Source organism: Schistocerca cancellata, chromosome 6 (genome assembly GCF_023864275.1).
Source record: "Schistocerca cancellata isolate TAMUIC-IGC-003103 chromosome 6, iqSchCanc2.1, whole genome shotgun sequence".
In the NCBI taxonomy this organism is placed as follows: domain Eukaryota; kingdom Metazoa; phylum Arthropoda; class Insecta; order Orthoptera; family Acrididae; genus Schistocerca; species Schistocerca cancellata.
This window is the reverse complement of record NC_064631.1, coordinates 394,322,269-394,344,577: the sequence shown is the minus strand read 5'-3', so window position 1 is coordinate 394,344,577 and position 22,309 is coordinate 394,322,269. Positions and strand designations below refer to the sequence as shown.

The window sequence follows — 22,309 nt, the reverse complement described above, 5'->3', positions numbered from 1 at the left end:
TTTTCTCAGCACGTTATGGTCTTAGGTGGAGATTTCAATTTACCAGATATAGACTGGGACACTCAGATGTTGAGGATGGGTGGTAGGGACAGAGCATCGAGTGACATTATACTGAGTGCACTATCCGAAAATTACCTCGAGCAATTAAACAGAGAACCGACTCGTGGTGATAACATCTTGGACCTACTGATAACAAACAGACCCGAACTTTTCGACTCTGTAAGTGCAGAACAGGGAATCAGTGATCATAAGGCCGTTGCAGCATCCCTGAATATGGAAGTTAATAGGAATATAAAAAAAGGGAGGAAGGTTTATCTGTTTAGCAAGAGTAATAGAAGGCAGATTTCAGACTACCTAACAGATCAAAACGAAAATTTCTGTTCCGACACTGACAATGTTGAGTGTTTATGGAAAAAGTTCAAGGCAATCGTAAAATGCGTTTTAGACAGGTACGTGCCGAGTAAAACTGTGAGGGACGGGAAAAACCCACCGTGGTACAACAACAAAGTTAGGAAACTACTGCGAAAGCAAAGAGAGCTTCACTCCAAGTTTAAACGCAGCCAAAACCTCTCAGACAAACAGAAGCTAAACGATGTCAAAGTTAGTGTAAGGAGGGCTATGCGTGAAGCGTTCAGTGAATTCGAAAGTAAAATACTAGGTACCGACTTGACAGAAAATCCTAGGAAGTTCTGGTCTTACGTTAAATCAGTAAGTGGCTCGAAACATCATGTCCAGACACTCTGGGATGATGATGGCATTGAAACAGAGGATGACAAGCGTAAAGCTGAAATACTAAACACCTTTTTCCAAAGCTGTTTCACAGAGGAAGACCGCACTGCAGTTCCTTCTCTAAATCCTCGCACCAACGAAAAAATGGCTGACATTGAAATAAGTGTCCAAGGAATAGAAAAGCAACTGGAATCACTCAACAGAGGAAAGTCCACTGGACCTGACGGGATACCAATTCGATTCTACACAGAGTACGCGAAAGAACTTGCCCCCCTTCTAACAGCCGTGTACCGCAAGTCTCTAGAGGAACAGAAGGTTCCAAATGATTGGAAAAGAGCACAGGTAGTCCCATTCTTCAAGAAGGGTCGTCGAGCAGATGCGCAAAACTATAGACCTATATCTCTGACGTCGATCTGTTGTAGAATTTTAGAACATGTCTTTTGCTCGAGTATCATGTCGTTTTTGGAAACTCAGAATCTACTATGTAGGAATCAACATGGATTCCGGAAACAGCGATCGTGTGAAACCCAACTCGCTTTATTTGTTCATGAGACCCAGAAAATATTAGATACAGGCTCCCAGGTGGATGCTATTTTTCTTGACTTCCGGAAGGCGTTCGATACAGTTCCGCACTGTCGCCTGATAAACAAAGTAAGAGCCTACGGAATATCAGACCAGCTGTGTGGCTGGATTGAAGAGTTTTTAGCAAACAGAACACAGCATGTTGTTATCAACGGAGAGACGTCTACAGACATTAAAGTAACCTCTGGCGTGCCACAGGGGAGTGTTATGGGACCATTGCTTTTCACAATATATATAAATGACCTAGTATATAGTGTCGGAAGTTCCATGCGGCTTTTCGCGGATGATGCTGTAGTATACAGAGAAGTTGCAGCATTAGAAAATTGTAGCGAAATGCATGAAGATCTGCAGCGGATAGGCACTTGGTGCAGGGAGTGGCAACTGACCCTTAATATAGACAAATGTAATGTATTGCGAATACATAGAAAGAAGGATCCTTTATTGTATGATTATATGATAGCGGAACAAACACTGGTAGCAGTTACTTCTGTAAAATATCTGGGAGTATGCGTGCGGAACGATTTGAAGTGGAATGATCATATAAAATTAATTGTTGGTAAGGCGGGTACCAGGTTGAGATTCATTGGGAGAGTCCTTAGAAAATGTAGTCCATCAACAAAGGAGGTGGCTTACAAAACACTCGTTCGACCTATACTTGAGTATTGCTCATCAGTGTGGGATCCGTACCAGATCGGGTTGACGGAGGAGATAGAGAAGATCCAAAGAAGAGCGGCGCGTTTCGTCACAGGGTTATTTGGTAACCGTGATAGCGTTACGGAGATGCTTAACAAACTCAAGTGGCAGACTCTGCAAGAGAGGCGCTCTGCATCGCGGTGTAGCTTGCTCGCCAGGTTTCGAGAGGGTGCGTTTCTAGATGAGGTATCGAATATATTGCTTCCCCCTACTTATACCTCCCGAGGAGATCACAAATGTAAAATTAGGGAGATTAGAGCGCGCACAGAGGCTTTCAGACAGTCGTTCTTCCCGCGAACCATACGCGACTGGAACAGGAAAGGGAGATAATGACAGTGGCACGTAAAGTGCCCTCCGCCACACACCGTTGGGTGGCTTGCGGAGTATAAATGTAGATGTAGATGTAGATGTAGACACCAGTTGAAATTATATGCACGGACTCCATAGTATATGGGGATAAAAATATATAATAAGACTTCCTGGCAGATTAAAACTGTGTGCCCGACCGAGACTCGAACTCGGGACCTTTGCCTTTCGCGGGCAAGTGCTCTACCATCTGAGCTACCGAAGCATGACTCACGCCCGGTACTCACAGCTTTACTTCTGCCAGTATCTCGTCTCCTACCTTCCAAACTTTACAGAAGCTCTCCTTCTCATAAAAGCTATTAGTGTTAGTTGAACATTGCCGTATTTCTTTTTGCAGGTTAATGGTGGGATTGGAGGCGATCTCAACAATGCAGTTTTCCTCAAAAAACTTTACAATTTTATCTATGTATTCTTTTACATAGGCTATAAAAGTAGTTTTCTTTGTCAGATTTAGTTATGAAAGCATCACTTCCTTTCCAGTTGTGATTAATAATATTAAATCAGTTTTTTATCTTTTTTACAAAAGTTAGCTCTTAACACAGTTTATTTTTCTATAATATTATTACACTCATGTGCCATCTCGGCTTGTCTGGCCTTTTCAAATAACAGACAAATCATTAAGTTCGGGGAAACATTGCATTTGAAACCTTTACATAACATTACAAGGGATACCAAAAACAAAACAAACAAAAAAAAAACAATAAAGTGGAATAACATAGCTGTGGGCGGAGCGTGTGTAGTATGCATTTCTGCTGCTAAAAGTGTATAGCACATCTCACTGCCAGCCCAGTGGTGCCTATGTTGTTGACATCACTTGTTCTGTTCTTTTGCAGTGATTGGTTTTGCTAGCACTGTTTCATTTTTTACTACTAGTAGCTTAAGTGAACAACGTGCAGCAGTGAAATTTTGTTTTCTACTTACTAAAAATGCTGCTGATACTGTTTTGATGTTGAAAACAGCTTACCAAGATGATACTATGGAAAAAACTCAAGTGTATGAGTGGTTTGATCAATTTAAAAATGGCACCATGTCGATAATGACTAACCTCATTCTGGACATCCATCAACTGTCCAAATCGACAAAAATTCATTTGGTGTTTGTTCCCCCAGGTCAGACCATCAATCTAACGTTTTATTTAGAGTTTTAAGAAGATGGAAGCACTGCTTGGACAAATGTATTACCTGCTTGGACAAATGTATTACTTCTAATGGAGAGTATTTTGAAGGAGATAAGGTTGCTTTGTAAACAATTTGAAAATTCATAGCTTTTAAAAAATAATTTTTTTTTACCCCCTAGTATATTTTCCTCTTGAGTGAAAATGATTTGTCTTATTCAATATTCTCTCAAAAAATGATGCTTAGTGCTAGTATCTGTAGTAATTGTAATGTTGTTATTAACCTATGCCCTACTTTAAATTTTAACAATTTCTGTTTATGTCTAGCCATAATTTCAGATGTACTATTATAAAAACCACTCGATCCAGCCTTTAGTCAACAGTATAGCAAGTGCACACCACAGTTTAGCTAGGTGGCTTTATTACAGAATCAATGACTGGTTCATTTTCAAATGCAACTTCAGAGTTAAAAATATTGCTTAATTAGTTGACAAAATAAAAACAATAAAATGTACTCCAGACACTAAGTTGCCCTCATTTGACATAGTCTTTGCGCTATTGTATCTACTGATTTGACTCTTGACATTATTGAGAAGAATTTATTACAGTATAAAAAATTGATTGACATACAAATCACTGGCTGTATTAATTTGTTACAGGTGGTACTTGTGAGTCAATGAGCATTTTGCTCTCATTTAAATATATGGCCGAAAGAGTCAGTCTACAGGAATTGTGAAACAAACCCGTCATCCAGGACCACGTGCCACAAAGGGCGCAGATTCACCATGAAATGGGGAAATTCACCGGCGTCTATTGTCTATTGAGGCCTAAGCACTGTAGTGTGTGAGTGAGAGAGACGAGAACCTATGTCATAGGGAAATTCAGTAGAAGGCTTCCGTAGCCAGAGATACATAGCAGTGTTAAATATGGTGGACATAAGATCGGCCGTAAAGCGAAACATTTATGGAAACTGTTTAATTCTGTAGTAATGCAGGGAATCAAGCCACAGTAATTTTAATCTGCCATCCTCCATAAATTTTTGTGGTGATCTCAATAAAACTTGAATATTGATCATATCTATGAAAGTTTAGGATTTACTGTTAAAGTGCAATTAACAAGTTTTGTAAAAAAGACCTGAATGCTAAAATCTGAACGCTTTGGTCAATCTTAACAATTGACATTTCATATAGAAGTGCATCATTAAAATGACAGACTTTGTAAATATCAACTCTGTAACTTTATTTGTTTAAAAGATATAGTAAATTTAATTTATCAGTATTTCCAGTTAAGCATCAGATCATCATTTTGTCCACCTAAAACACATTGAATGATGACAGCATGGCACCTTATTGACTCATTATGCAATAGAATATTCATTGTAAAGTGTAGTGCATAATAGTTACTTTTGTTTTTTATTTATTTATCTGAAAGCACATTGGTGCAAAGCTACTGGCCATGGCAGTCAAAGCTAAGAAGGAAATTGTATTGGTTTTATATAAAGAATTTAACATTATTATGTAATGGATATTATTGTTACTTTATTTAGAATGTGAAAGTGGTCAGTTTTTGATTATTTAAATATGTTAAAATGTAGAATAAGCTGTAGCCAATCAGATGGACAGCTTCATGAAAGGGAACTGTCATAGTCAGTTGAGCGAGGATATTCGGCACGTGGGAAACATGGCCGGGGACGGACAGAGGGCAGTTCTTGCCTAGACACCAAAGAGTACAGTTCAGCTGGAGACACCAAAGGGTACAGTTTGGATTGAGACGCAAAAGAGGAGAGTTGGTCTTTAGGCAGCTACTAAGTGAGACAACTTAGAAAATTTCGCATTGTGTGGTATCGCGAGACTTAGTCTCTGAGCAGTGAGCAGCCATGTGCCTGGTGTGAACTCTAACTTTTTGCATAGTTAACAAGGTGGACTATCAAACTTGTAATTCGCGATGAGATTGTGAAGGTAGCAGGGATAAAATACAGGGAGCAAAAGGCTATTTACAACTTGTACAGAAATCAGATGGCAGTTAAAAGAATCAAGAGATTGTGAACTGTGTCAAATGGATATGCACTTGAGTGTAATAGTAATTCTAAGTACGAGCACTTTTGGTAATAGTTTGCTTTGTGAATAAACATTATTCTAACAAAATCGCAACTGCGTGGGCTACATCATTTATGGGTTGTTAATTTAGTTCCCTATATTATTATTACTGTTATTATATGTTAACGTTGTATTTCACAAACTTGCCATCAGCCAGACAATTTAACCAAAGGGTCACAAGTGTCTAATTTAGGGCATGTAATGCAACACTTGCGGTTCAGCCCCTAGACAAGTTTGAGCCATTCGATTAAGAGGAACCACATGTGAGCCCGAACACCTTTGGGGAAATTAGCTCGCAATTGGGGGCTCATCCGGGATAGGAGCTTGGAAAGTGTTAGTTGAGGGATAAGAATCTTGCAAAGTGTTAGAACAGGATTGGATTTTGGAAAGTGTTAGTTGCAGAATATGAACTCTGGGAAGTTTAGAATCGGATTTGAATTCTGCAAAGTGTTTCAAAAGTATTATATGAATTTCAGTTGGTAGGACCTCTCACGAAAGTTAAATGTGAGATCGGTTCAGGACTGAATATTAGTTTTATTTGATAGTTGTGAAATTACAACTGTAATTCTCACATGTAATGACTTTCCACAGTGTGTATTACAATTACTGCATTATAAATACTCTATTTTTTTTTTTTTTTTTGGCAGCCATTATGTCAGTGTTTTTTTTTTTTAATGAAGCAACATTTGTTAAGTAATTTTTTAATTCTGTCATAATATTTTCCTTTGGGGTCCATGGAATTTTTAAATATTTGATTATCTTTAAAGAAATTTTCAGCTTTTTCTATATAATCTTCTTTAGTAATGATAACAGGTGTGAAAATTACTGAACCATCAGTTTAATAAGTCATGTTTGCAAAACACTAACATGAATTCCTTACAGAAGCCAACCTCAGGGAAGATTGGTTTGGATGCCAGAGAAATGTAGAAACTCTTGAGGCAATATGACTATGCTATGGCATTTGTAGACTTGGAGAAACTTTTTAAGAATGTTGACTGGACTACTCTCATTGACTGGACTACTCTCTTTGAAATTCTGAAGGTAGCAGGGACAAAATACAAGGAGCAAAAGGCTATCTACAACTTGTACAGAAACCAGATGGCAGTTAAAAGAATCAAGAGGCATGAAAGGGAAGCAGTGGTCAAGAAAGGAGTGAGACAGAACTGTAGCCATTTCCTGATTTTGTTCAATCTGTACACTGAGCAAGCAGCAAAGGAAACCAAAGAAAAATTTGGAGTAGGAATTAAAGATCAGGCAGAAGAAATAAAAACTTTGAAATTTGCCAGTGACAATATAGTTCTGTCAGAGAAGCAAAGGACTTAGAAGAGTAGTTGAATGAAAAGGATACTGTCTTGAAAGGTGGATATAAGATGAACATCAACAAAAGCAAAACAAGGATAATGGAATGTAATCAGTTTAAACCAGGTGGTGCTAAGGGAATCAGATTAGGAAACGAGACACTTAAATTAGTAGATGAATTTTGCTATTTAGGCAGCAAACTGGCTGATGATGGCTGAAGTAGAGGGCATACATAATGTAGACTGGTAATGGCAAGAAAGGCATTTCTGAAGAAGAGAAATTTGTTTGCATCAAATATAGATTTAACAGTTAGGAAGTCTTTTCTAAAGGTATTTGTCTGGAGTGTAGCCATGTATGGAATGAAACATGGACAATAAACAGTTTAGATAAAAAGAGAATAGAAACTTTCAAAATGTGATGCTACAGAAGAATGGTGAAGATTGGATGGATCAATAACTAATGAGGAAGAACTGAATAGAATTGGGGAGACAAGAAATTTGTTGTACAACTTAACCAAAAGAAGGGATTGGTTAATAGGATGTGAGGCGTCAAGGGATCACCAATTTAGTACTGGAGGGAAGTGTAATGGTAAAAATTGTAGAGGGAGACCAAGGGATGAATACAGTAAGCAGATCCAGAAAGAGGTAGGTTGCAGTAATTATTCAGAGATGGAAAGACTCACACAGGCTAAAGTAGCAGGGAGATCTGCAACAAACCAGTCTTCGAACTGGAAGACAGGAACAGCATATAGTACAGGTTGAACAGATATTGGATATTTTGATGAAAGTTCAGGTGTGCATGTTTAAACATCCATAGCACACAGGCACCTGAGCAGCAGCCCATCATCCCTCAAGGCCCGACTAGTGGTTCAGCTAAGAAATGTATATAGCACTGTGACCGCAACAGTGGATTCAAACATGTCTGAAGCACCTGGGTGATGGTGAATCAGTGGATGTTAGAATGTAAGAAACAATACAAAGGTTAAGTTGTTTCAACCAAGTATCTGATCTCATTTCTGAATAATATGCTTAGGTAAGAGTTTGTAACTTATAAACTTTCTTCAACTCACCTATCTTTTCATAGTGAACTTCCTCTTCCTCTTCATCAGTGTTCCTTTGGAATAGAAAGGCCGCACCAAGAGCTGCACAAAGAGAAATGGAAACACTTGTTATGGTGTACAACAACAAAGAGCTCTTTGTGCAGCTTACACACACACACACACACACACACACACACACACACACACACACACACACACTATGCAAAGAAGAATGATCACATCATAGTATATACCAGTATTCATCCCATAGAAAGTGAGTTAAAACTTGTCCTTTCTAACCTCCCTTTTGAAAAATGTTAAAAATATGATACACAGTTTCTTGTTATTACAGCAAAATGATTGTTCAGTGCCGCAGCATTGTAATTTCTTCTTTAATATTATACCTATAGAATGTACTGTAGCTTTTTACAAGGAACAAAAAATGTATGGACATGTTAGGGAATTTGTGATTAAAAGAGATTACAGAATTCTCAGCAATGGAATGGATTTATTCTGTAAGGGAGTGTTTCATTGCTGAGATCGTTATACAGGTACATAGATTTCGCCAGTGATGATTTTAAGTACTTTCATCATATCCGTGAGAGACCTTAAGCTTTCAGTGATTTAATCATTGACTCAATCTCCCCCTTGTCAGTATCACAGGGGAGTATTTCAGACATCATTCTTGGAAAGAAATTTTCCAAGAGAGGTATGTAATTCCCTGTAGAAACTAAGTTTTTATTTAATTCACCAGCAATGCTCAGAAAATGATTGTTAAATACTGTACATATACCTGACTTATCAGTATTTTTACTGCGAATTGACTTTATATCGTTGACCTTGTGCTGATGACCAGACACTTTCTTCACAACTGACCATATGGTTTTAATTTTATCATGTGAATTAGCTATTCTGTTTGTGAACCACATACTCTTTGCCTTCCTAGTAACATTTTTAAGCACCTTACAATACTGTTTGTAATGGGGTACTGTAGCTTGATTGTGACTGCTTCTAACATGTTGATGTAATTCCCACTTTGTTCTACATGATATCCTTATCCTGCTAGTCAACCACCCAAGCTGCCTTTTGCTGCTAGTGCCCTGTTTAGTACATTCTAATGGAAAGAAACTCTCAAAGAGCATGAGAAATGTGCTAAGGAATGCATTATATTTGTCATCTATGTTATCGGCACTATAAACAATCTGCCACTCATGTTTCTTAACAAGGTTTAAAAAACTCTTACTGCCATTCGATTAGCTTTCCTACATAGTTTGTAATTATATGTGATATTGGTTGAGTACAAAAGCCTTTTAGTGTTAAAATATGTGCATCATGGTCTGAAAGGCCATTCACTCTTTTACTAGCTGAATGCCCTCTAATAATGAAGAGTGAATAAAAATGCTGTCTAAGGCTGTGCTACTGTTCCCCTGCATCCTGCTTGGAAAAAAAAACATGCCTGCATCAGATCATATAAGTTTAGGAGATCCTTTTCCTTGCACAGTCACATACAAAATTAATATTGAAGTCACCACATATAACTAATTTTTGTACTTCCTATAAAGCGAACCAAGAACCCTCTCTAGCTTGAGCAGAAATGCTCTGAACTCATAGGTACGGGACCTATAAACAACAACAATTACAAGTTTAGTTTCAGTAAGTTCAACTGCTCCTGCACAACACTCAAATATCTGTTCAGTGCAGGGCCATGATACGTCTACAGACTCAAATGGAATACTATTTCTTATGAACATCACTGCTCCCCTACTCCACAAAGAACTCCTTGAAAATTGCAAATTGTGTCTAATAAAAAACTGGTAGAGGGACTCCTTGCACTATTTAAGGGCACTGGTTGGCTTTACTAGATATACAGGGAGCGATACCACACAATAAGCCTAGTTTCGGTGTGGGCAGTGGCGGGTTAGACCTAAGCTGTTTTAGCTCTTCTGTTAAAATCGAATCAAATCAAACTCCCCAGCTATTATTGAGCATATCTGGGAAGTCTTGCAACATGCTGCTCAGAAGAAATCTCCACCCCCTCGTACTCTTACAGATTTATGGACAGACCTCCAGGATTCCTGGTGTCAGTTTCCTCGAGCACTGCTTCAGACATTAGTGGAGTCCATGCCATGTCATGGTGCAGCAATTTTGTTTGTTTGCGGGGATCTTACACGATATTAGGCAGGTGTACCAGTTTCTTTGGCTCTTCAGTGTATAACGAGATTCATCATTTAAAAGTTGTTTATAGAAACTTTCTAAGTAGGTTTTCACAGGATAGTTTGTGTCTGTCTTCAAGCATCTGCCAGTTCAGTTATTTCAGCATCCCTGTGACACTCTCCCATGGGTCAAACAAGCCCATGACCATTTGTGCTGCTCTTCTCTGTATACATTCAATACCCCTGTTGGTACTATTTGGTTGGGGTTCCATGCACTTGAGCAGTATTCTAGGATGGGTTGCATGAGTGTTTTGTATGCAGCTTCCTTTGTAGACAGATTGAATTTCTCTAATATTCCACCAATGATCCGCAGTCTGCCACTTGCTTTACCTACAACTTAGACCATATGATCATATCCATATAAACTGTTACATACATATTTGTATGAGCTAACTGATTACAACTGTGATTCATTGATATCATACTCATAGGGTACTACAATTAGTCATTTTGTGAAGTGCACAGTTTTACATTTGTGAAAATTTAATGTGAGTTGTCAAACTGCACCCTGAAATATTATCAAGATCTGACTGAATATTTGTGAAGCTTCTTTCACATGCTACTTCATTACTGATAACTCCATCATCTGCAGAAAGTGTGTGGCTACTATTAACATTGTCCACAAGGTCACTAATATACAACATGAACAACAAGTGTCACAGCACACTTCCCTGGGAACCACACAAAGTTACTTCTGCATCTGTTGATAACTCTCCTGCCTACCAAAAATGCTCAAAGTATTCAAAAATTTTACTTGATATTCCATACGAAGGTACTTCTGATAATATGTGTAGATGTGGCATTGACTCAAATGATTTTAGGAAACTGAAAAATATTGCATCTATCCAACTGCCTTGGTCCATGGCTTTCAGATTGTCATGAGAGAAATGCTAGTTTGTTGCACACGATGAATATTTTAGAATCCATGCTTGTTGGCATGGTGGAGGTCATTCAGTTTGATATACCTCATTACGTTTGAGCTCAGAATATATTCTAAGAGTCTACAAAAAATCAGTGCCAGGAGTAGTAGATGGTAGTTTTTTGCTTGACTTATGCTACCTTTCTTTTAGATTTGTATGCTCTGTGCTTTCTTCCAACTACTGGACATCAATTTTTGTTCAAGAGACCTATGGTAGATTATATGTAGTTAAAAGAGGGGCTTACACAGCCACAAATTCAATATAGAATCTGACAGTGGTTCCATCAGGTCCTGGAGCTTTGTTCAGTTTTGGAAATTTCATATGTTTCTCAACTGCCACTGGCTTTAATATCTATTTCATTTATCTTTCAGTGATATGAGAATTAAATTGGAGTAATACTTCTGGGTTTTCCTTTGTAAATAAATGTTTGAAAGTGGAGTCAAGTACTTCTGCTTTTGCTTTGTTGCCCACAGTTTCAGTTCCTTTTTCACTCACGAGAGTCTGGACATTAACTTTGGTGCCACCATGAACAGCCTTTACAGTTAGAAGTTCTTTGAGTTTTGTGAAAGATCTTTCAACAATATTCTGCTATGGTGGTCATTGTAGGATTCACACATTGCTGTCTTGATAACCAGGCGAGTTGCACTCATCATCTGTCTATCTATCTGTCTGTCTACCTATCTATGTGTCTATCACCCTATGCTTTTTTTCACCCATTATGTAGTAGTCCCTGTTTGTTTAGAAGTTTCTTTGCAGTGATTGTATACCATGAAGGGTCCCTACATTCATGAATTGTTTTACTTGGTGTATGGTCAAATATTCTTTTAAATTTGAGCCATAGTTCCTCCACCTGCTCCTCTCCTGAGCTAAATATTTCAAGTTCCTCATTGAGATATGACACTACTGCTTCTTCATGTAATTTACTGAACATATATACCTTCCTGCTTAATTTAGATGCCCTGTGTACTTTGGCAATCATTCTTTCCACAACTGCATCATGATTTTTGATGCCAGTTTTAGTGTGGATATTCTCAAAGAGGTCAGGACTATTTGTTGCAATTAGTTCTAATATATTTTCATCGTGAGTTGGATTCTGACCTATGTGTTCTAGTTAGTTTTCAGTGAAGGCATTTATTAATGTTTCTCAGGATGTCTTGCCCTGCCCACTGCTAATAAAACTGCACTTCTCTCATTTGGTTGTTGAATGATAAAAGTGTCCTCCGTTGATTACAGTATGATTGGGGAACGTATTTTCTAGAGAAATGAGGTTTTCTCTAAAGTTTTTGGTTACATCATGAGGTGAATCTGATTGTTAATTGGAGAATCTAAGTATAATTTTATGCCCATCTCTGATACTAAGCCTTTCCCAAACAATCTCACATGCACCTTCAGCTTTTATTTCGACAGATTTGAGTTTCTAGTGTACTGTGACAAATACATTGCTTCAATTTCCCATTTCCCTATCCTTGCAATATGTGCTTAAATTTTTCTAAATATCTCACTGCCATCGACCTCAGTTCTTAACCAGCTTCCTGTACCTAGTATTATCTGAACTCCACTACTTCTTAGGACCACTTCAGACTCTGGCAGTTTGTTGCAAATGCTTTGTTAGCTAACCACTAAAATTTTAGTACTTTCACCTATGATGTTTTTTTTTTGTATTGTACACCGATACTTCTGGGTCTTCTACAAATATATATTGTTATCTGGGCATGAGTCATCTAAACTGAAATACCATTGTGTGCACTCCACACACACACACACACACACACACACACACACACACACACACACACACACACACACACAGAGTCAGCTTCCACAGGTAGCAGCTTCTGACATGGAGTACATACCTTTAGGGGAGTGGGGAGGGGATTTTTCAGTTCCAAGCCTTATGGTGCATCTCTAGGAAATCCAGAACCTTCAAAGACTCTGGTTCAAGCCTTCCATGCATCTCAGAACCAGGGAGTCATGATCTGTTTTGGAGACAATGCCACAGATAGTGAGCTTTGTTGAAGCTCTGTGAGCAAGGTTGGTGTTCTAAAACTTCTTTGCCAGTCACTGAAATGATACAAGTATGGGCTCAGAGCCCAGACAACAGGCATCATTTGTCCCAACATGTGCCACAGTCTGCAGTTTGTTGCACCCTGTTCCCTTAGTTGCTGTCAGGATAACGTTTCCATCATGTTGAGTGTTCCTGCCAGGCAAACTTAGTGAGTGCACATGTTGTTCCTTCCCATCCCTTGCCACCATTATTTGTGGTTTGTTTGAACTCCCTATGATCAATAAACCTCTACCCTTTCATGTTTGGCTCCCCTTGGCATGGGACACAGCACATTTACCAACAGATGAAGGGAGTCTTGCTGCCTTAGTTTCAGTGGAAGATAACACATTGAATTTGTTGATTAGAAGATGTGTGTAACATCCAGAGCTCTCCTTGGTCCTTGTCTCACCAGTGCAGGATATCTAGACCTTCAATGTAAGTAGAAGATAGTTTAATACTGACTGTGAAGATGACATGTTAAGTTGCAGACAGCCACAATGAAAAGACACTTACACATTAGCTTTCGGCCACAGCCTTCATCAGAAAAAGCAAGAGAAACACACACACACACACACACACACACACATATTCATTCACACAAGTGAGCAAATCTCATGCACACATGACCACCATTACCAGCAGCAGCTTGGATCAGAATTCAACTGTCATGTGCAATGGAAGCAACAATGTGGAGGGGGCAGGGAAGGGGAAGGGATAGCTTTGTATGGATGGGGGAAGAGATGAGCCCTGTGTGGCGGATTGTTCAAGGACTAGAATGTCAACAGGCACAGTGTCAGGAGGCTTTGGGGCAGGGAGTTGGGGAGGGGTGAGGGGAATGGAGCAAAAAATGAGAAGAGAGAGGAAAGATGGGTGAGTATGTTGGCAGAGGGAGGCTCACAAAGAGGGTGGAAGACAAGAATAGGGAGGACGTGATAGGACAGAGGGGATGCAAACTGTTGGTTAGAGGATGTGGGGACACATTACTGTAGGTTGAGGCTGGGACAATTTTGGGAGCAGAGAATGTATTGTATGAATAATTCCCATCTGTGTAGTTAAGAAAATCTGGTGATGGAGGGGAGGAGCCAGATGGCTCAGGTAGTGAAGCAGCCATTTAAATCAAGCACATTATGTTCAGTTGCATGGTGTTCCACAGGGTGATGTACTTTGCTCTTGGCCACAGTTTGGTGGTGGCTGTTCGTCCTGATTGACAGCTGGTTGACAGACATATCAATATAAAAAGCTGTGGAATGGTTGTAGCAGAGCTGGTATATGAGACTCCTGTTTTCACAGTGGACCTGGTCTCTGATGGAGTATGATAAGTCTGTGATAGGACTGAAATAAGAAGTACTGGGTGGGTGGATTGAGCAGGTCTTGCACCTGAGTCTTCCACAGGGATATGATCCTCGTGGCAAGGGGTTGGGATTGGGAGTGGCATGGGATGGACTAAGATGTTGTGAAGGTTGGATAGGTGATGCAGCACCACTTTAGGAGAGGTGGGAAGGATCTTGCGTTGGATGTCCCTTATGTCAGGGTATGATGATAGGTAACAGATAGATAATTATCTATCATTATGCCCTGAAATGATGAACATCCCACCGAAGATCCTTCCCATTGCTCCTAAAGTAGTGTTACATCACATACCCAACCTTTTTTCCTTAAATTAAGGGTTATGTTTGATACCAGTAGACTTCTCTTGACCAGGAATGCCCTTTTGGCCAGTGCTAGTCTGCTATTTATGTTAACCAGGAATGCCCTTTTCTCCATTGTTAGTCTGCTCTTTATCTCCTCCTTACTCTGTCTGTCATGGGTTATTTTGCTGTCTAGGTAGCAGAATTCCTTAACTTGATCTACTTCATGATCACCAATCTTGATGTTAAGTTTCTTGCTGTCCTCATTTCTGATACTTCTCATTACTTTCATCTTTCTTTTTATTCTGAGTCCATAATCTGTACTCCTTAGACTGTTCATTTAACTCAGCAGATCCTGAGCATCAGTGTATCTTATCATTGATATCCTTTCACCTTGAATTTTAATTCCACTCTTGAACCTTTCTTTTATTTCCATTATTGCTTCTTTTATGTGTAGGTTGAACAGTAGGGGTGAAAAACTACGTCTCTGTCTTACACCCTTCTTAATCAGGGCACTTTGTTCTTGGTCTTTCAGTCTTATTGTTACCCCTTGGTTCTTATACATATTGTATATACCCGTCTTTCCATATAAATGAAAAAAAAAAATGGAAATGAAGTCCCATGCTTCTTTACAGAGCGTAGGGGAACGATGCGGGAGACCCGCACCGCCTTACTAGGCAAGGTCCTAATGGAGGTGGTTTGCCATTGCCTTCCTCCGACCGCAATGGGAATGAATGATGATGATGAAGACGACACAACAACACCCAGTCATCTCGAGGCAGGAAAAATTCCTGACCCCGCCGGGATCGAACCCGGGACCCTGTGCTCGGGAAGCGAGAACGCTACCGCGAGACCACGAGGGGCGGACCTTTCCATATAGCCTATCCTTATTGTTCTCTTGTGCCAGTTGATATTGTCAGACTGTTTTTCCAGATTGACAAATCCTATGAATGAGTCTTGATTTTTCTTTAGCCTTGATTGCGTTATCAACTGCAGTGTCACAACTGCTTCTCTAATGCCCATACCTTTCCTAAAGCCAAACTGATCATCATCTAACATGTCCTAAATTTCAAGCAATGGAAAATCTTTGGAACTGTATGGATGATGTTTTCCTGAAAGTCTGATGGTATATTGTCAGACTCATACACTCTACATACCAATGTTAACAGTTGTTTCGTTGCCATTTTCCCCCAATGAATTTAGAAATTCTGATGGAATGGTGTGTATCCCTTCTGTCTTATTTGATCTTAAGTTGTCCAAAGTTCTTTTAAATTCTGTTCAGTAGTTCTATATCAGCTCCTGTTTAATCTTCTATTGCTTAATCAGACAAGTCTTCCACCTCATAGAGACCTTCAGTGTATGCCTTCCACCTGTCTGCTCTCTCCTGTACATTGAACAGTGGATTACCAATGTACTCGTAATGATACCACCGTTGCTTTTAATTTCATAAAATGTTGTTTTGACTTTTCTATGTTCTGTGCCAGTTCTTCTAACTGTCATTTCTTTTTTGATTTCTTCTCATTTTTGATGCAGCCATTTTGCCTTAACTTCCCTATGTATTTCATTCCTAAGTGACTTGTATGTCTGTATTTCTGAATTCCCATGAACATTTTTGTATTTTCTTCTTTCATCAATCAGCTGAAGTATTTCTTCTGTTATCCATGGTTTCTTCACAGTAAACTTATTTGTACGTATATTATGCAAAGGAAAGTTGCTACTCACCATTTAGTGGAGATGCTGAGTCACAGGTAGGTACAACAAAAAGACACTCTAATTGTGAGAGTCTTTTTGTTGTGCCTATCTGCGACTCAGCATCTCTGCAGTATGGTGAGTAGCAACTTTCCTTCTCATAATATTGCTACATTCCATCCTGAATTTTTCATTATTTGATTATTTGTACCTTGTTTTTCTTTCCAACTTCTGTGACTGTCCTTTTTAGAGATGTGCATTCATCTTCAACTGAACTGTCGACTGAACAATTCCTTATTGCAGTATCCATAGCCCCAGAGGACTTCAATCACCTCTCTTCATTCCTTAGTACTTCCGTTTTCCTCTTCTTTGTGCATTAATTCTTCCTGACTAGTTTCTTAAACTTCAGCCTGTCCTTCATCACTACTAAACTGTGATCTGAGTCTGTATCTGCTCCTGAGTATGCCTCACAAGCCAATATCTGATTTCAAAATCTCTGCCTAACCATTATGTGTTCTAACCAGAATCTTCCCATATCTCCCTATCTTTTCCAAGTATACCTCCTCCTTTTATTATTCTCGAACAGAGTATTCACCATTACTAGCTGAAATTTATTGCAGAACTTAATCAGTCTTTCTCCTATCTCATTTCAGATACCAAACCTGTTTTCTCTCATAACCTTTCTTCTTCCCCTTCTCCTAAAACTGCATACCAATCCACCATTACTATTAGATTTCATCTCCCTTTAGATATTGGATTATCTGTTCAATATCCTCATGTACTTTCTCTGTCACAATAGTGTTGACTTATTTTGCTTATTTCCAGTTCTTGTAATCTTATGGTATTATTTTCTGGGCCTGTGCACCTAAAGTAATTAAGTACTTATTTGGCAGTGGAGTGCAGTTGAAATATTGTGCAAAGTAGGAAACCCTACATATTTCGGGGGCTGCCTTAGGGATTTGAGAATTTTTGCCCTCACTTCCCACTACATTTATTTGGTAATAGTCTTTTGTCACTGATGATAAAAATCTGACCTACATATTACAAGACACAAAAATAATTTTCATGTAGACTTTGCCTGCTTGTGTATAGATCAGAATCGAGTTGTGTACTTTGGTGCAGTCAGTTTCAACAAGTTCCCTTCTAATGTAAAGCAAGAAATTTTAAAGAAAATTAAAAAAGCAGCATATCTCATTAACAAGTCTTTCTACACATTACCTGAATATCTAGATTCAAGAACTGAAAAGTTTTTTTAGCTACATGGAAAGTAGAAATGTTCGTTGTAAAGCTACGTGACAAGTAGTAATAGATTGTGTACAGCACTATGTATTTATAGATGTAAGTACATGTAATCAAGTAGATATTAGGATACAAATAGAAGATATACAACAGCCATTTAGTCTGTCTTGATGAGAGTCAAAGAAGGTGATGAATAAAATTATATATGACTGTTCTAAGTAAGTGTTTGAAAGTCTCCAGTTGTAACATAAACATGGCTTTTACAAAGCTGATTACTGTGGCTTAGTAGCGTGTTCTGTACATATTATAACTGTCATATTGTGTTATATGTTGTTTCCCCTTTCAACAGCAATGGAACAGAAGGGTATGATAAGGTTATGGGTAAATTTGGAGAGGATATGGAGGCCAACAGGAATGGGAAACAACTCTTGGATTCCTGTGTCAGTACGGGCTTAGTAATCACAAACTCCTTTTTTAAACATAAGAACATTCACCGGTATGCTTGGGAAGGCATATTGACTATATAATAACAGATCAGGAAGGCTGTGAGGCACACACAAGTATTCTGGGGATTCTTTGATGGCACTGATCACTATTTAATCTGCAGTGAAATTGGTATTGTGAAGCCAAAAGTGCAGGAGGTCAGGTCCATATGTAGGAGGATAAGAGTGGAGAAACTCCAGAATAAGGAAATCAGGCACAAGTACATAACAGTGATCTCAGAAAGGTACCAGTTAGTTGAATGTAGTCAATTACAGTAATTGGAAAAGGAATGGACAAGGTACAGGGACACAGTACTAGAAGTGGCTAAAGAATGTCTTGGAACAGTAGTGTGTAAAGGTAGGGTGAAGCAAACAGCTTGGTGGAATGACACAGTCAAGGCAGCCTGTAAAAGGAAAAAGAATGTGTATCAAAAATAGCTACATACTAGAACTCAGGTAGACAGAGAAAGTTATGTTGAAGAAAGAAACAAAGCCAAACAGATAATTGCAGCATCCAAGAAGAAATCTTGGGAAGACTTCAGAAACAGGTTGGAGACTTTGGTCAAGCTGCTGGAAAACCATTCTGGAGTGTAATTAGCAGTCTTCGAAAGGGAGGTAAGAAGGAAATGACAAGTATTTTGGACAGGTCAGGAAAACTGCTGGTGAATCCTGTTGATGCCTTGGGCAGATGGAGGGAATATTTTGAAGAGTTGGTCAATGTAGGTGAAAATACGATCAGTAATGTTTCAGATTTCTATGTACAATGGGATAGGAATGATGATGGAAATAGGATCACATTTGAGGAAGTGGAGAAAATGGTCAATAGATTGCAGTGCAATAAAGCGGCTGGGGTAGGAACTCATCAAATGCAGTGGAATGTCAGGTCTTAAATGGCTACACAGGATAATTGAAATGGTGTGGGAGTCAGGACAGGTTCCAGCAAACTGGGCGAAAGGAGTAATCACACCAATATTTAAACATGGAAACAGAAAAGATTGTAACAACTACAGAGGTATCTCTTTAATCAGCGTTGTGGGTAAAAATCTCCTCAGGTATTGTTTAAAGGAAAGTGCGAGTATTAGTTGAGGACAAATTGGATGAAAATCAGTGTGGGTTTAGGCCTCTTAGAGGTTGTCAGGACCAGATCTTTAGTTTACGGCAAATAATGGAGAAGTGTTACGAGTGGAACAGGGTATTGTATCTATGCTTTATAGATCCAGAAAAGGCATATGACCAGGTTCCTAGGAGGAAGTTATTGTCTGTTCTATGAGATTATGGAATATGAGGCAAACTTTTGCAAGCAATTAACTGGTCTTTACATAGATAGTCAGGCAGCAGTTAGAGTTGACGGTAAATTGAGTTCATGGTTCAGAGTGGTTTCAGGGGTAAGACAAGGCTGCAACCAGTCTCCACTGTTGTTCACTGACTTGACTTGACTTAATTCCTTTTGCCCCTGTGGGGGCATAGGGCATCCAGGAGAGCTCGCCATCCGTCTCTGTCCTTGGCCATTTGCCTCAATTCTGCCCAGGTCTTGCCAACTCTTTTTGCTTCCCCTTCCACTGTCCTCTTCCATGTGCCCCTTGGTCTTCCTCTCTTCCTTGTTCCCTGGGGATTCCATTCCAATGCTTTTTTCTCGATGGCTCCATCTGGTTTTCTCAAGATGTGCCCCATCCAGCCCCACTTTCTCTCTCGTATCTGGTCTTCTATAGGTATCTGGTTTGTTATTTGCCAGAGCTCCTCATTACATATTTTTTCTGGCCACCAGATATTCATGATGCGTCGAAGGCATCTATTTATGAAGCTTTGTAACTGGGTTGTTATCTTTTTATCCATTTTCCAGCTTTCACTGGCGTACAGAAGGACAGCCTTCACATTTGTATTAAAAATACGGATTTTTGTTTTGTATGTGATATTTCTATTTTTCCATATTGGATACAATTGTATGAAGGCAGCATTTGCCTTTTTAATGCGGTTTTTCACGTCATCTCCAGCTCCACCATCTTTTGCCACTATACTACCCAGATACATGAATGAGTTGACAGTCTCCACTCGCTGCTCACCTATTAACAGGGGCATCTCCATGTTACCTGAATTTACTCTCATTTCCTTTGTTTTGCCTGTATTTATCTTGAGGCCAGCAGTCTCTGCTTCTTCTTTCAGCAAGCTTAATTTAGCTTGCATATCAGTCAGTCTTGGAGCTAATAAAACTATGTCGTCTGCAAAATCCAAATCCTCCAGACGTTCGTGGATCCCCCACTGGATTCCTCGTCTCCTGCCTGCTGTGACTCTTCTCATAACAGAGTCTAGAATTAGTAGAAAAAGTGTTGGTGACTAAATGCAACCCTGCCGGACTCCAGTTGTTACTTTTATGGGCTCTGTCATATTTCCCTTGTGGAGTATGCAGCATTCGTAGCCATCATATAGATCTTTTATGATGTTCAAGATCTTCTGTGGTATGCCATACTTTCGCAACACCTGCCAGAGCACTTTATGTTTCACGGAATCGAAGGCCTTTTGAAAATCAATGAATGCCAGGTACATGGTTGCTTGGAATTCTTTGCTTTGCTCTAAGATGATCCTAAGAGTGTTAATAAGATCAACACAGCTGCGTTGTGCCCTAAAACCGGCCTGTTCTTTACGCAGTCGCTTTTCAAGGGATTCTTTAATTCTGTTTAAAATAATTCTGGTGAGGACCTTACTGGGCACTGACAACAATGTAATACCACGCCAGTTGTTACAGTCTGACAAATTTCCCTTTTTTGGGAGCTTTACCACCAAGCCATTTTTCCACTCCTTTGGAAATTTCTCTTCAAGCCAAATATGCTTCAGCAAAGGATGGAGCATTTTAACAGTACTTTCAGTATCGGCTTTTAAGAGCTCTGGTGCTATGTTGTCTAGGCCTGGAGCCTTTGTATTTTTTAGTGTTTTCAAGGCAATCCTAATTTCGTCCATTGTGGGGCACTGCAAATTTATATTTTGGTCTTCTTCGACTTCCTCTGGAACATCTCGTACTTGTTTCTCTTGTTTGTTTTCACAATTTAACAGTTCCCTGAAGTGCTCCTCCCATCTCTGTAGCTGTGCCTGTTGAGTTGTAAGCATCACACCATTCTTGTTCTTAACTGGTCCTTCATGTCTGAAGTTCTTCATTGACAACCATTTGGTAATGTTGTCGAGGTCTTTCATATTTCCTTGTCTTGCTGCCTCTTCTGCTAATTTTGCTTGCTCATCTATCCATTTCCTTTTATCTCGACGTAGCGATGTTTTCACTTTTTTGTTTGCCTCCATGTATTCTTTATGCGCTTCGCTCTTCTGCGCTCTTGTCTTACAAAAATTTAACTTAAGTTTTAGTTCTTTCCTGTGGCTGATTTCATTCCACGTAACATCGGAGATCCATTCCTTCCTTTGATGTGCCTTAAATCCTAGGATTTTTTCTCCCACATCTAAATAACAGTTCTTGATTTTTTGCCAGCACGTTTCAATTCCCTCTTCCATAAAGTTTTCTTCAGAGAGGACCTGGAATCTGTTTTGTAGTTCAAGGGCAAATGTTTCTTTGATCTGTTGGTCTTTTAATCTTGCCACCTCTATTTTCTTGCACCACTGTTGTTCATATTATTTATGGTTCATATGTTGAAAACAATAGACTGGCTGGGTGAGATTAAGATATGTGAACACAAAATAAGCAGTCTCGCATATGCGGATGACTTAGTTGTGATGGCAGATTCGATTGAAAGTTTGCAAAGTAACATTTCAGAGCTAGATCAGAAATGTAAGGACTATGGTATGAAGATTAGCATCTCCAAAACAAAAGTAATGTCAATGGGAAATAGATATAAACGGAATGAGTGCGAAATAGGAGGAACAATTGCTCAATTTACAGATTGAACAACATCTGGGATAGGCTACAATCCTGTCTCACTCCCTTCCCAACCACTGCTTCCCTTTCATGCCCCTCAACTCTTATAACTGCCATCTGGTTTCTGTAAAAACTGTAAATAGCCTTTCGCTCCCTTTATTTACCTCTGACACCTTCAGAATTTGAAAGAGTATTCCTGTCAACATTGTCAAAAGCTTTCTCTAAGTCTACAAATGCTAGACATGTAGGTTTACCTTTCCTTAACGTATCTTCTAAGTTGTAGGGTCAGTATTGCCTTGCGTGTTCCCAAATTTGTATGAAAT

At 39.2% G+C, this 22,309-nt stretch overlaps 1 protein-coding gene across 1 annotated transcript in view; it reads right to left on the bottom strand.

Moving 5' to 3' along the window:
- LOC126191216 (uncharacterized) overlaps nt 1–22,309 on the bottom strand; it is a 169,440-nt gene that overhangs the window by 21,500 nt on the left and 125,631 nt on the right. The window contains exon 10 of the mRNA XM_049932018.1: nt 7,949–8,020. Coding sequence (XP_049787975.1) covers nt 7,949–8,020 — 72 coding nt within the window. The remainder of the gene's footprint in view (nt 1–7,948; nt 8,021–22,309) is intronic.